The 15,904-nt window shown below is 39.7% G+C and overlaps 1 protein-coding gene across 3 annotated transcripts in view; it reads left to right on the top strand.

The window, feature by feature from the left end:
- The window catches only part of Atg17 (autophagy-related 17), a 210,585-nt gene that overhangs the window by 61,354 nt on the left and 133,327 nt on the right, over positions 1-15,904 (top strand). For 2 of the 3 annotated variants that reach the window (XM_067145390.2, XM_067145388.2), the window contains exons 4-5: positions 8,843-9,016; positions 13,554-13,680. In XM_067145390.2, coding sequence (XP_067001491.2) covers positions 8,843-9,016; positions 13,554-13,680 — 301 coding nt within the window. The remainder of the gene's footprint in view (positions 1-8,842; positions 9,017-13,553; positions 13,681-15,904) is intronic. The other variant, XM_067145389.2, reaches the window with a different exon arrangement.

The raw sequence follows: 15,904 nt of genomic DNA, 5'->3' as shown, positions 1-15,904 counted from the left end.
ACGGATTGGTGCCTTAATGACCATGGCCACCAGACAGGCTTGTTTTGATGTGAGTTTTCTTGATTTATGTCTAAAATAAACTATTGTACTATGTAGGATACTTGTTGGAGTAACTTTTTCATCTTTAATATGCATGGTTACTGACGAAAAAACTATTTTTTTTAAAATCCTAAATATTCAGTGTTTAGTTGAACCTTAATGTCCATACGAGGCCTGTTCAGTAATTAACAGTAGTTTGAAAATACCATGTAAATGCAAAGTTTCTGGTAAGTGGCACTGTATAGTAGTATCCTTTATTAGGAACTAGCCATTTACAATTTTTTCTGAAACAGTTGTTTTTTGTTCAGCAGCTGTAATCTGCAAGTGTTGCAGTTATTGACATGTTTGAATGTTGCAGGCAGTGGATCAGCATTCACTTCTGCTTTAAACTGCAGAAAAAATTGTACAGAGACATACAGTGGTGTAGAAATTTTTGCTAAGACCGAAGAAAGCACGGTTGGTGAGGCCAAGCGTGAAACAAAACTTGAGGGTCTCCTGGTTTTTTTTTCTTCTCTCTCTCTCTCTCTCTCTCTCTCTCTCTCAGCCACCAAACCGCTGGTATTCTCTCAAACTGTTAGACCTTTGAGAGAAAATGTCAGTGCTTGGGGGGGGGCATACTTGTGAGACTCAACTACTGGGACCTTAACAACAACAACAAGGACGACGACAGTAGTATGGCACCTTATGCATTGCTCTTAACGGTCTTGGGACCAAGCCCATATTTTGTAGTTATCCCTAGAATCCAAGTGATTTTAGTGATTTTCAAAACATTTTTAACTTGTGATACGGCATCTAAAAAGTGCAGTCTTTTACATTTATATCCCACTAATACTGTAACACTTAAATATTCACAGTAGTGCACAATTGCCCAAGTTCTTCACAAATATTTAACTGAAAAAATAAAGAATAATTTCAACCTAGTTGTTTCTCTATTATTATTATTCTTTGTTATGCCCAACTAAGGAGCATGATTAAACTTACTTAGCTGATGTTGTTGCCTTTTTCTTCTCCCAAAATCTCTTCATTTTCTCACTGTGGCATTTCTTGCGATCTTCTGACCAGGTTTTGTTGGTGGTATTGCATGGATGATGTTTAAAGTGGTAATTGTCGGCTAATGTTCTGAACTTAGATCTGTCTAACACAATGTCGTCTGTGATGCCTATTTCCTGAAGATCTTTTCCGATTTCAAGCAGCCAGTTGTTTTTTACTTTCAGTGATAGGGCTAGGTTCAGAATTATTTTGATCAGTCTCTGATTACTCATTCTGAGAATATGTCCATAAAATTTCAAACGTCTTTTCCCAAATGTGTCTTGAGATTTTGTCTGAGTGTTGGTACAGGTCATGAGATTTCCTTACCCAATTTTCCCCTGTACAGTCTGGTCCAAAAATTTTCCTTAAGATTTTTCTTTCTTGCTTTTCTACATGTTTAATCAATGATCAATGTTTCAGATGCATATAGTGCTTCAGGCTTGATTACAGAGTTATAATGTCTTAATTTTGCATTTTGGGATATAGATTTTTTATTACATCTGCTTCAAGTGAACCTGCATGCTCTTTGTAGTTTAGAGACCCTTTTTTTTTGTTTGCTTCACAATTGAGTCCTAAAGGTTTCCATTGGTTGTCCATCTAAGTACCGAAGAGATCCTTCCATGTAGTGAGATCTGGAGTCCTGTTCTGGATGCAATTTGAGTTTTTCAATGAATGCAATCTCTTCCTGTCTGTTATTGGATAACACTGCTAAGTCATCAGCGAAGGCCAAACACTCACTGTAAATTAATTTTGTTTTCACGTAATCTGCCAAGGGTTATTCCTTTAACTTCTTTTTCCTAAGTCCTAATCACTTTTTCCAAAACAAGATTAAACAATAAAGGGGACAACCCATTTCCTTGTCCCTTTTGAGGGTATGATAAATCAACTTTATTTACCTTTTCTTTGCATTTAACTTTCTTTGTTTCCAAACTTCCTTCATTTTCTGAGAATGTTGTTCCTTTTCCTCTTGAGTCTATTTTCTTCCAGTTGTTAATTTCTTTCTCTCCTGAAATCCTGCCTTTTGTGTTACTTCTCTGAAACTTGTTCTGTTTTCTGTCGTATCTGTTTTTAATTCCATATCTGTAGTTAATATTATTATTTAAAAATAATTTTAAAATTAATAATAATAATCTCATGCCCTCAGCCATGGTGTGCAGGCATTTAAATTTGACACTATCTGGCTGTCTGCTTGTAAATTTTGACCATCTGATTTACTTCAAGCCTACTAAATGGCAGAGTTTTCCTTATGAATTTTTAACAAACTAATAGACAATTATTAGTGCTTTCCCATCCACATTTCTCACCTTACCTAGCCTTGATAGACCTCTTTCTATTGCCCAAACGTAAATTGAAGAGATCAAACTGAAATCACAGATGGAACTGCGCATGATCCCAAATTCCCTGCCAGGAGCTTCCATAAATGGAAACTGTGTCATTGCGAACACTATGTGGAAAGAGGACAGGAGTAGAAAGCTGATTAGGCCCCTAAAGTAGAGTTGTGCAGGATTCTTGCACATGTAAAATACACTGTGGATGGGTCCCAAAGCAGGCATATCATCTCTCCATTCCTATTTTCCTCCAAATGCTGACGAGTTCTCTCATGATACTTCATTGGTTATGGAGTTAAAATGTGCACCTGCAAATGTCTTCCATTTCATAACTGATGAAAAAATAAATTGCAATGTTACAATTATCCATTTTTCAAGTGCTTTTTTAACTAAAATATGCAGAATTGCACACATTTATGATTTGTTTTATTTTGTTATTATGATTCTTTCAAAATATGAAGGTTCATATCAGTTCATGTTTTAAATTAATTTTTATCTGCTGCAACGAAGTTGGAAAATGCCAGGCATTACAGTCTGACTTCCAAAACAGAAAATTCTTTATTGTTATTTAACCGAGCACAGCTTTGGAATGACAGTATTGTAAAATCATCAATTCCTTCAAAACATCATTTTCTGCATAATTATAAAGTTGCTGAAAGTTTTATAATTCCATCTTCCCAATAGACTAATGCCATCAAAATGAACTGTAATGTGATAGCATTTCGAAGCATTCCCAGCATAAGCCAAGGAAACTGTTGCTGTCACTGCAGCGAGTTAGAAACCCTCCCTCATGTTCTTGGTTTCTGACTCAAAGGGGAATGATTGAGAAATGACTGGCACCCCAGGGTGAGGAGTAGTATTGCAGAACTTCTCAAAACATCTGGGAGATTTGAAGACTATGAAGAAGTGTACTGTATCTCTATTGATGGATCCAGTAAGTGCGCACATATTGTGGTAATTGACAGAAAACAAAACACCAGCTTTGTTATTGAACCAACAAAAAGTAAAAGTCCACAGGCCAAGGATGTTGATTCTGAAAAAAAGACACTATGAACCCTGTTTTAAGTATTTTTAAGAAAAGTATATCATACCCGCCAGTTGCTGGTAGGTGATGGCGTTGCTCTTTGGTGTGCAAGGTCCTGTCACATAATTTTCGCATAATTCTTCCTTCATTTTCGTATCCCTGTTTCGTGTTTAAAAGATATTTGTGTAGATGTTTTACATAATTCAGTATTGATAGTAAATCGCCATCTTTACGGTATATGGAAGAAAAAAAAAAGTATTGCTCATTGAGGATAGTTGCACAGCAGGCAAATTTCAGAATTAAAAATATATAAGCTCATATTATCCCTATAAATAGTATATGGAAATTTGAATGTCAATACAGTAGATTACTATAACTTGGATGCTGCTACCATATGCTACCCTGTGTTTTAGGGCAGTTATCTGTTGTGGATTTTCTCTCTTTCTCTCTCTGTTAGTTTTGCTTTGACTCTTATGCTGATGCCTGGAATATAGTCTGACTTGCTGGCAATCTTAAAATGATTTTAAGATTTGCATCTGATAAACTCAGTCGATATGTCTTGGTACGTTTTAGAACAGAAAGTAATCGTGGTCGGCAGAACACATTCCAACAAGTTAGGTTCAAGTTCACCCAAGCTGGGCCAGGCTGTTCTATCCCGTGCACATGTACGCACTGTACTCTGTGCATATCTGCCCTAAGGAGTACAATATTTTCAAAGTTTATTGTTTAACAGGCCTCGTATGTCTAAAGTAGCTACCATGCTTCTATTAAATTCGTCTTTAATGTGCATGGTAACTTGAAAAAAATAATATTTAGTGAATGTCAAATTTAAAACTTATGTTGATGTTGTTGTTGTGTATTGAAAGCATAGTGGTTTGTGTATTATCCAGCTTTACTAAGCGTTTTGAATCCTTGCATGGGGTTGATTTAAGAAAATGAATCTTTTGTTATTATGTCAACTGTACTTAACCTAGCAACTGTGGCATAAGCTAAGACGTGAAAAATATGATCCCCTGAATGTCCATCGACTGGTTGGTACTGATTTAAATTGGTAACACATTGATAGTCATTAGTCTGGACAAAATTTGGGCTCATCTTTAGGTATTTTGAAGGAAAGTTTGCCAACAACCAGTTCGGTTTTGTTAAAACTGTTTCATTCTAGTTAAGCGTTTTCTGAACTTTCTGTGTACAAGAGATTTTCTACCTCTTTTGCATCTAATATTGTATGAGAATGTAGAAATTCTTCTTCCGTGATAGAATCTGTTGAACAGTTGAATTAAAGTAATTTGGACTCTTTTTAAGCAAGCCACTGTTGAAATCAGTTCTTTGTTGATGCTCAGCTAAGAAAACCACAAAGTGCAGAGTATGTAAGTGTAGGAAACAAGATAGACAACAGCAACTTCCTGCATAAGCACACGTGGAGAATGGAATAAGAATGGTGATCATTGGTGTGAAGTAAAGAATGGAAATGAAAGGGTGGTTATCTAACGATAAGGCCGGGTGCTTCCATTTGTTTCCATAGCTCTGAGTGCGCCAGGTTCGATTCCTGGCCAGGTCAGAGATGTTAACTGCGCTTGGTTAAGTTCTCCAACTTCGTGGGCTGGGCGTTTGTGTTTGTCCTAATACCAGTGTTAATTTATGTACAACACACCATGTGACAAACCCCACAGAAACACACAATAGTGAATACTATTGTTGGGTTGGCATTGGGAAGGGCATCTGGCTGTACTAACTGCCCACCCAACATAATGGAAAAGGCCCAGGAAGAAAGTTGGGTGCTTCCCTAGACCTGAGTGCCAGTTGATGCCCAATTTCGGCAAGAGGGTGGGAAGAACTTCATCTGAGAAACAATCCATCAAATGTAGTTTGATGGATGGGAAAATCCGGGTACTGCAGTGGCCACAACCCCATTTAGCTAGAGTATTGGTAGTTAAGTCTGTATAGAAAGGTGGGTACATTCTGGACTGAAGTTTGTAGATGTTGGATGAAGTGCAGTCATGACACTTTTGGAGCTGGTTATATGTAGATGGCAGGTCTTGCAGCGGTTGTGCTCACAGAAGGAAAAGCTAAAATAGAGTGGGGGTTAGTGTGGTTCATAGCTTTTAGTTTTGTGTGCGCCTTTGACTGTGGAACTTTTCAGAAGAATATTTTGTGTGTGTAGCCTGCATACTCCATCAACACATGCTTAACTGTTAGTCGCTGATCTCTATCAGTTTGAAGGATGTTTGCCTAGTTGTACTTCCTCTTAAAACAATAATAACCACCACCACCAAGCTATGTCAGTTTCCATACATGAAATATTTCTTATTGCACAGTAAAAAGCCTGAGTTTTGTGAAAGGAATAAAATTCCTTACAAGCACCAGGGTTCCGTGAAATGGAGTAATTCCCATAACCACATATCTCAGAAACCATCCTCTGCCACAAACGTACATCACTTCCTGGAAGGACTTTTTTTTTCCTTCCCGCATTGGGAGCACTCCTGAGTTTATTCTTCAGGCTCTGAATGTATGCTCAGCATTCTTGTGTTAGGACCTGTGGTGATTCATTTTTCCTCAAGACTTACTGTTCATCTCCTCATAGTTTTTGGATGTTCTCCACCTCACTGTGTCTCCTGTCGTCATCGTCAGTATATCATCGTTCCCAAACTTTTTTTTCTGAGTGTAGTAGACAAGCACTTGCCACTTCTTCCTATGTTTCCTCCACCTCCAATTTCACTGTCTATCTAATGTTTCCTTCAGTGTCCCATGGTCTTTTTCCTTGTACTTTGAGACTGAAATACTTTTTTGCAGTTCTCTTGTTGTCCATTCTCATTATATCTCCATACCGTTGAAGTCTACCCAATAATAACCTTGGTGCCAGCTTCCTTCCTGTTCTCATTTCTGATTTGTTCCTTGTCTTACGTTTCTCTTTCTTGAATTCTGCTGAGGTCTTTCTGTAGGAGAGTGTGTGTCTCCATACTGTAAGTGAGAGTTAGTACATAGTTGTTTTAGCTTTGTGGGGTATTGTGCTGTCCCAAAGTAGGTGTCTGACTTGATTATACTGTAAAAGTTAGATGCTTTCTGGGTCCTGTTGAGTATTTCCTGCTTCACTAAGTTCTCCTTTGAGATTGTGCTTCTGAGGTACTTGAAGTGGGAGGCTGATTCTAATTTGATTCCCTCCAGGTTGATTTTTGAATTTGTTTGTCTTCCGTCCATAGACCCCTGCTTGTTCCTGACACTGCCATTTTCTCCTATACTTCTGCCTGTGTTTCTCTGAATGTGCCCATAAAAGCATAGTTGTTTCTCCTCCATCTTATCGCTAATAGGAGTGACTTTTCAGGATCGTCATAGGTGTCATTATGCCCTGGAACTTGCAGAAAATTTTCTCCGACTATCATAACACCCGCATCTCCGTGATGTGCATTTACTAGTTGAGCTTTCTTTGTCTCGCCCATCACTCGCATAACAGCCTTTAATTAAGAAAAAGTAAAATTGACAAAATATGTTTAGACATGTGGGACCCAAAGTTAAAATAAACAATTTTGAAATTAATTAGAAACATTGATCTTGTGAGGAAATGGAAAAGTACGTTTTAGGGCAGCAGGGTAATAGGGATTGTATTGGCCTGTGTTCTTTGTCTGAAACTTTACATTGAAGCCATTCATAAAGATTCAAAATCTGTGTGCGATAAGGCAGAATGATGATAGGGAATTGCTTTGACCCATGATTGTTGCTCTAAAATTTGATTTGAACACCATATGTAATGATGTCTACTTTGAGACTTTCTTGTGCATAACTTAACACTGATATTAAATACATGTCTTCTTAGAACATTTACAATCCACTGGAATGTTAACACTGATGCTTTCATGGCCTGTACTGGTAGACATGATATAGGCTTTTGGGCTTATACCATGTGAAGAAAACAAGGTGAAATTCCTTAAGATTTGCAGGCTGATTCAAGATATGTATAATCATCAGTCTTCAAAACCTAAAGAATTTCATCTTGTTTTCTGGCATAAGCACAAAAGCCCCTATCATGTCTACAATCCACGGATATTTTGTGAAGTGACTCAACAGAGGCATCCAACTCATTTCACACCCTCCGCAAGTATGGGAGCATGTCACTATAAATTGCACCAAGAATATTGTCAACATTTCACATATGGTATGTCAACTAACAGTGCAGTTCAGATTCTCTGGATCTCTTGGTGAAGCACCGTGTACTGCATAAGGAACTCCTTACGGTGTTAATCAATCTGGAGAAAGCTGTTGACCGTGTTCTTGCAGAGTTCAACTGGGCAGCACTGCCATACCAGAATATCCCTGAGGAGTATGTTAGGCTGATTCAGGATATGTGTAATCATCCCCCTACCGTAGTGATAGGTAGGTGTCTTGTGCAACAAATGGATGTCCATAAAGCTTAAGGAGAAATTCCTACAAGGTGATCATCAGATCTCTCATGTTGAGCAGGGCAGAGGCAGCTCACCCAGAAATAAAAATGCTGTGGTGATCTGCAGGCATTAGTCTGAGTGACTGAATGCGCAATGAGCTAGTGCAATGATCCTCCCATATCATCATTATCAGTGAGAAACTGGTGGTACATACACATCAGACAGCTAGACAAAGATCATTCTGTACAGAAATGTGTTGCTGTTGCAGAACCAAGGAGAGACCTAGAACAATGTGGTGGCAAACAGTTGAAACTGCCATGAGAAGGAAAAACATCCCAGTGGCCCAGATTTAGAAGCCCACACTGTGGACACAAATTCACCCGCGGTAGAAGACTCCACGGGTATGATCTACTTGACCCATCCAAGTCCAAATCTCGGTTCATGAATAAACTCAAACTTTGTGTATCTATTCCTATTAACACAAGAAAGAAACAGCTTTGGTTATCAGTCTGCAGCATAGCAAAGGAGAGTTAGGGACTGGAGCAGAATCAATGGAATCAGCTTCAGACTTTAACTCATTCTGAATGTTAAGTACTTGTGAGAAAAGATTAAAATGTGATGTAGCTGGTCATTTGTGGAGGAGTTTCATTCACTATTTTCTCATTGTCAGGATGCAACAGTTCATCAGATGGTACATCCTTTCCCAGTGGTGCTGTAGCATGCAGCAATTCTTATTTTACCTGTAATTTATATTTTGGAAGACTTTGATTTGATTCTCAAAGTTGCTGAAATATTCAGCTCATCGAAGTACAGTAGGTACCAGGTGAATTCATTATGTTTGTTGTTGTTGTTCATCTTGCCTGCTCTTCATATCTAGGGTCCCCTGAAGTAATATAGGTGTGATTGTTCGCACGTTTTGATGTGATATTCGGCATGTCGTTACTGAGTAGCTGGACTTGACTGTCAATGTGTTCTGTACCCCAGCTAGTGGAGGGGTTTAGTATTTTTCATGTCATGGCTATAACTTTAATAGTTTTATGCTTTATAAGTATTCTTCCCAGATATGGACCTAAAGGAGCAAGTGGACGGCTCCCTTAGCATGCCTGCCACCTACAACACCGTGGTAGTGAGAGCGCAGCTTGCCCAGCAGTTCCATGAGCTGGCTCGTGACCAGACACGAATATGCGAGCGCCTGGTTCATGATCAGCATCTTCAACAGCAAGGTAAGCGACAAAATAGTCTGTCATGATGAGAGTTCACTGCGTAATCGATTCGTCCTCCTCCTCCTTTCTCTTTAAGGTGCGTTTTCCAAGGTGCAAGACTGGGGTCGCCATATACGTTGGCGACAGCATCCGTAAGCGACGGGCACGTGGGGTGTTTTCTTAGACACGACTCCAGCCGCCAGTCGCGCAGTCCATTCCGTCAGAAATGGACGAGAACACGGGCGATTTCGTTAGTGGCAGGGCTATCCTTGACATTTGAATAGAATAAGAATAAGAAGAAGAATTGTTAATGTGGTATCTCGGCCCGAAAGGAGGAAAGTCAACAGTATATTTGCATCGCACTATGAGGAAGGATGCTATAACAATTTAACTAACAGGCATCTTTTAAGCGATGAGACAAAATTCAGGAAGTATTTCAGACTGAGTGTTTAGTTATATTCTCTACCTTTTAAAAAGTGAAATTTTGAAAACCCCGTGCAATCGGTCGGTTCAAGAAGCCTAACAGCCCAGCTGAGAAAATTACACTCACTCTCAGGTACGGATATTTTAATCTTATTTTAACAGTGTTTAGTTCAGCTGAATAAGTGTTTTTACAGTAAGACATAACGATCAGTAAATCTGTGGTCGTAATAGATTTCAAGATTTTTTTGCTAGTGGCTTTATGTCGCACCGAAACAGATAGATCTTATGGCGACGATGGCAAAGGAAAGGCCTAGGAGCTAGAAGGAAGCGGCCGTGGCTTCATTAAGGTACAGCCCCAGCATTTGCCTGGTGTAAAAATGGAAAATCACGGAAAACCATCTTCAGGACTGCTGATAGTGGAATTCAATCCCACTATCTCCCGGATGCAAGCTCACAGCTGCGCGCCCCTAGCAGCACAGTCAACTGGCCCGGTAAACTTCAAGTTTAACAAACTGCAACTTAATTGAGTGACACAACATTAATTGCACCAATATGTCAATTATTTACATGCCATTCAATCTAGGGAATGAAGGAATCAATAAAAACGCATAAAAGTGATAATGCAGCCTGGGATTTGCATTTTATTTAAAAGTACATATTACACTGTATATTCATTCCTATAAATTATGACCCAGTAATCTTGACATGATATCAAGACTGTTTACATCTGAGCACGGCTCGGCTTTTATCGGCCCTTGATTGACAGAGGAGAGTGCTTGTGGAGGAGGTGTTGAGCAATAGACTGCGGTCGCCAGCACTGCTCACTGCACCAGTGTGGCGTTTCAAGCTGCAATCGCAGCGAGTCGCAGACCAAATTCAAACTGCGCATGGGCGGAGATGGCGACTGCTGTGCAGCTACAGTCGCACCTTGGAAAATAGACCTTTATCCAGGTCTTGCCAGGTCGGGGCATTTATGGTGCTTCTCTACCTTCCTCTCTCCTTCCACCATTCCTCTTCTGTCATTTTATCCCATTACAGGTTTCTTCTTCTTGCACCAGGTGAGTTTAGCTGTGCGGTTCGGGGCGCGCAGCTGTGAGCTTGCATCCGGGAAATAGTGGGTTCGAACCCCACTGTCGGCAGCCCTGAAGATGGTTTTCCGTGGTTTCCCATTTTCACACCAGGCAAATGCTGGGCTGTACCTTAATTGAGGCCATGGCCGCTTCCTTCCCACTCCCAGGTCCAGGTCCTTCCTATCTTGTCACCATAAGACCTATCTGTGTTGGTGCGAAGTAAAACAAATTGTAAAAAAAAAAAAAAAAAAAAAAATATTCTTGCACTCCTCTTTATTGAATCAACCGTGTTCTAGATCTCTCTTTCTCACTCTCTTTCCCTCAAACTTCATCTCCATCATCTGTTTCTTTTCTCCTCCATCCTCTTTACATGTCCACACCATCTTAGTTCACTCCTATCAGTTCTCTCATTTAGGTTTTCCATTTCAACCTCCTTTCTCACATCTTCATTTCTAGTCTGTCTTTCCTTGTTTTTCTTATCATACTACTTAGGCATTTCATTTCACTAACTTGAATTCTACTCTCCTCCCTACTTGTCATTGTTCAGTCTCAGCTGCGTAGGTCAGTATGGGTGCATATTACATTTTGTTTACCCTCTCTTTACACTTCCTTGGTACTTCCGTATTTCAGACAAGGTTTCTTACACTCTGGTAGAATGCATTGCCCTTTTTGCACCCTCTTGCTAATCTCCATACCCAGCCTTGTATTCTGCATTAATTCACTCCCTAGGCATTTGAAACTGTCAACAATTTCAAGGCTTTGACCACCATTTTTCATAATGCCTTTTTCTTATCTTTCTCCTCTTGATATCACCGTGGTCTTGTTTTTCTCTGCACTGATTTTCATACCATATTTTTCAGTTTTCTTGTTCACTGCATCAAGTTGGTCTTGTACTACTTTGCTATTAATTTTCCAGACCACAATACGGTCGGCAAATAGTAACTTCACCTTCCTATTCTCATATGCCTCCTTTGTCCACAACCATTGGAAACAGCGCACTCCCCTGCCCAGTTTCATTTCTAAACCATTCAGTCTTTCCATACAGAGTCTGTACGCTGCTGATGCAGTAGTTGTACATTGCTTGCACCATTTGTTCAGTTGTGTATCCAGTCTCTTTTTAACCATCGTTTCCCAAACCTTTTCCCTGGGAACACTTTCGGATGCCTTTATTAGATATGTGAATGTCATGATCAGATCCTTTCCCCATTCCCAATTCTCCAGTTTATTTATGTTTCAGAGAGATTTGCTCCACATCTTCAGAAGAAAATCTTGTCCATTCCCAAGGAAGACTTCTCTAATAACGATGGTTTGAATTTGACAATACCCTACAGTTGGTCTATTGTAAGTGGTACTCACGTTCTTCACCAGATGGCTCACTGTGCACTAGCCATCTGAGTGGGAAGTGGTGACGCCATCGTAGCTCGAATTAAGATGTTTAGCGTTTAATACGTTTGTGGGTTGCAAAACAAACAGCAAGGTCATCAAATTAATTAAAATTGAATATAATAGAAGAACATAAAGATTTTCACCTTGTTTTCTTGACATGGCAAAAGCCTAAAAGCTATATTATCATCCCAGTTATGCTTATGTTTTGTAAATCTAGAAAACCTAGGGAAAATATGTTGGTCATACTGAGGAATTTTGAAGAAGATAAAGGCAAACCCCCTCAATCCTCATTATGCCTTGTAGGTCTTATTATTGCGCCGCCATCAGTTTCCACGGTTTCCCTGTAACAGCATAAAAATTGGTGATGCATTCTGAGGACCCTACCAACCTCTAGGCTCTCTCCTCATCAATTTCAGTTCATCTTGCTCCATTTTCTTTCATGCTCTAACAAGTTGGTTTCCGCTTCCCAGCTTCATCAAGAGGGCGGGCTTCAAAACTCATTGAGGGGTTATCGTAACAGATCTTCAGTTTTGAAGTTGGAAATGTAAGATTAGAAGAAGGCTGGACAAACATAGGAATGGGAAGGCACAAAAATATTAAGTCGAATACAGGTGGTAAAAGAATTTCTTACCCCCCTGTGGGTGGGGGACGCAGATGAAGAATACACCTATGATATCCCCTGCCTGTTGTCAGAGGCGACTAAAAGGGGCAACCAAGGGATGGTTGTATTAGAACTATGAAACTACTTGTGATTATTACCATCACGTGATGAACACCATGGGTCGCCTTTACTTGCGGGTAGTACCACTATGTTAGGTATACAATAGATTTGTGATTAGTAGCAGCAGAGAGTGGTTTACAGTGGGTTTCCAATACCTGTGATTAGTACCATTGTGAGAAACACCATGGATCTGGGCGTTGTCTGTGGTTAGTACCACTATATGAGCGACACCGTGGGTCTGCGTTGCCTATGATTAGTACCCACTATATGAGGAACACCACGGGAATACTGGCGCCCGTGCTTAGTACACCTAGGTGAGGAACACTATGGGTTTGCGTTGCGTATGTGTGGCGCAATTATGTGTGAAACACCATAGGTCTGCGTGACCTGTGCGACGTACAATACTTGTGACTAGTACCATAATGTGTGGAACACCGTGAGTCTACGCTACTTTTGATTAGTGCCGCAACATGACTCTGCTAGCAGTAAGTACCATTATGAGGGGCCGTTGACCTGGATTTGGGACCCCTTTAGACAACGAGCATCCTCGATTCAGGATTGTGCATTAAAAGCAGTCCCTTGGTCAGTAATGCTATTGTTTATGATAGTTTCTGGGTCGGAACCACTGATTGTTTTAAATTCGTATCCATCCATTCCTTCATCACATTTTTTATTCTGATCAGTGGATGATTATGAACTTTAAAATTGTCATCACATTCCGTACCATTAGGGACGGATGACCTAAATATTAGGCCCCTTGAAACAAGCATCATCATCAAAGAATTTCTTATCCTACACTTTTGAGATCTATGAAGAGGGGAGAGCAATTGATGTCCGGCTAACCCTGGTATTTGAAATGGATATTTGTTGTTATTGAAATGTTTGAAATAGGATGAGGGGGTAGGGACAGATACAGGAAACCTGTAAAGATGTGTCTAACATATTATATCTTTTGCAGGGTGGGCAGCTGTGGTCGCCAATCTGGAAGATATCACAACAGCATTCCGCAACAGAGCTGAAATTTTTGAGCAGAGTTTCAACCAATACCTGCAGACGCGTTCGGAGTTCATGCAGCTGTTGCAGAAGTAAGTAATAAGTTCTTCAGATGAATCCCAAATAATCCATGAGGATATATATATATACTACAAATTTTTACAGCCTGACACTCATACGACGTCTATGTTCACAAGCTCCTGTTCTTGTACATACATCAAAAGCTCTTCCATCATGTTCATTCCTCCTTTTAATGTCTTGTATATCTTGTATATTTATCTTTCATTAAATTATTTTCATTTTCTTGTCATTACACCTGTTTGTAGAATGACAGTGGTTATAGATGTAAATCATAATCTTACTTCATATTTATATTTTTAAAGCGTGCAATAATTGTCTTTTATAGGTTTCATTGTTAGATATTACGCTGTATACCATGTGAACTTGCTACATGACTCGAGGCTTATAGCTATCAACTTGCATTCGGGAGATAGTGGGAATGAACCCCACTGTTGGCAGCTCTGAAGATGGTCTTCCATAGTTTCTCATTTTCACCTTCATCATGGCAGGATCCCGCTCTTCTGAAGTAGTCTCCGCATGGCCTACGACGATGTATTTAACGAAAGTTATACAGACATTGGACTTCTGCCGTAACTCCTCCCATTCATCTTCATTGTCGTCTTCTCCTTCTACTTCATATAATGAACCAAAACCACACTGGATGAAGCAGTTCTTGATTGTCGATGAAGGAATAGCGTCCCAGGCAACTGTCACTTGTCCTTTGTCGACCTCCCGTATACTTTTCATTTTCTCGCTCAGTGTCTTGGAAGAATACTGGCGCTAAGCCATCTCGCAACACAAAATAGGAACACACGTGCCCTAAACTAAAATACCATAACAATACAACTAAAATACGATGTAAATAAAATATCATAACTTCAAAGTTTATAATCGCACACTAAAATTCAAATTATAATGAGTAACTACAAGAATACAGAACTATGATTTCACTAGAACGTAGCAACTCTGAAGCACGCTGTAGGCACATCAAAGTCAAAGTTCAGAAAGATACCCCTGCACGTTCCAGAAGATGTGTTCTATCGTGAAACAGAGAATTTTTAAATTTAAATTATGCCGTAAAATAATATTTTTTAAAAAAGAAAGACAATTTTGAATTAATAGTCTGAATTTCGATAGTGGGACCGACACTGTTCTTTGAATTACGAATTGTCTGTGTTTCGAATTAAACAACTTAAATAACATGCTAAACCATACCTCTTGTTTCAGGGAACGAGAGATTCTTCTAATTAGGTGGCATTTTGAATTATCGAGGTTCTACTGTATTTACAGAAAGAGCTTTGTGAGCTGTTTTGTTGTTCTTATACCAAATCCATGTGTTGTTTTCCCAGAGACCTGGCCACTTCTCCCTCTCTCATACCTGCAATCTTCCCAAAGCCTCAATATAATACAGTTTAACTGTTCAACCTTCAGGCACTCGTGTAATCTTAACAGTAACGTGAATATCAAAGAAAAATACACAGAAAAACCCATCAGTATCACCTTGCATTTCAACTTGTTCATTTTTGGACAACCAGGACTCTTGAATATTATTAGTTTTTTATGTAATTGGAAGACTGACCTGGATGTTCAGGTCTTCTACCTCCTCCCGACCCTCAGTAAACTGTTTGTGCCACACTAAAACTCATGAATGTGTCATAGAAGAATCCCCCTACACCTCTTTCATCAAATTAAAGTACTGTATAGGTGTATTTCTAGGGATTGTGAATTCACATGTTGCTTGATCGGGCATGATTTCTGGCAGCTGGACGAGATGGCGTTCACTTCAAACTGAGCTCAAAAGCAGACTGACAGATAGCAAGACACCTTCACTGTGTTTTAGAGTTTCTAGGTGAGCAACTTCCCCTCTCCATCCCGCTACATCCGCAGAAGGAGAACAGTCCCATTTATTATTAGCAACACCTCATATATTTCATTTGGTATTAAGGAGGATGTACCAAGTTGGGCCGTGAAATCTTAACTCTTAACAAAATTGAGCAAAGCGACCATTTTGGTAACATCTTCCAAAATGACAAATACAGCCTGATACAACAGAACAGCAGAGAAAAGATACTCCACATGAATCTTGAATTGTTTGGCCTCGGCTACAAGAGAAAGGAAGCCAAGGAAGAGTTCCAGCAAGGTGGATTGACCAGACGGAGTTGGTTGGGAGGTCTCTATATCAAGCGGTGCATCTAGTGCAGGATAGAAGAGCATGACGAAAACTCATCAACCACACGACCTGCCATTACACCCTGT

This window comes from Anabrus simplex, chromosome 4 (genome assembly GCF_040414725.1).
Source record: "Anabrus simplex isolate iqAnaSimp1 chromosome 4, ASM4041472v1, whole genome shotgun sequence".
In the NCBI taxonomy this organism is placed as follows: domain Eukaryota; kingdom Metazoa; phylum Arthropoda; class Insecta; order Orthoptera; family Tettigoniidae; genus Anabrus; species Anabrus simplex.
The sequence above is the reverse complement of the archived record's forward strand: the minus strand, read 5'-3'. Positions and strand labels throughout refer to the sequence as shown.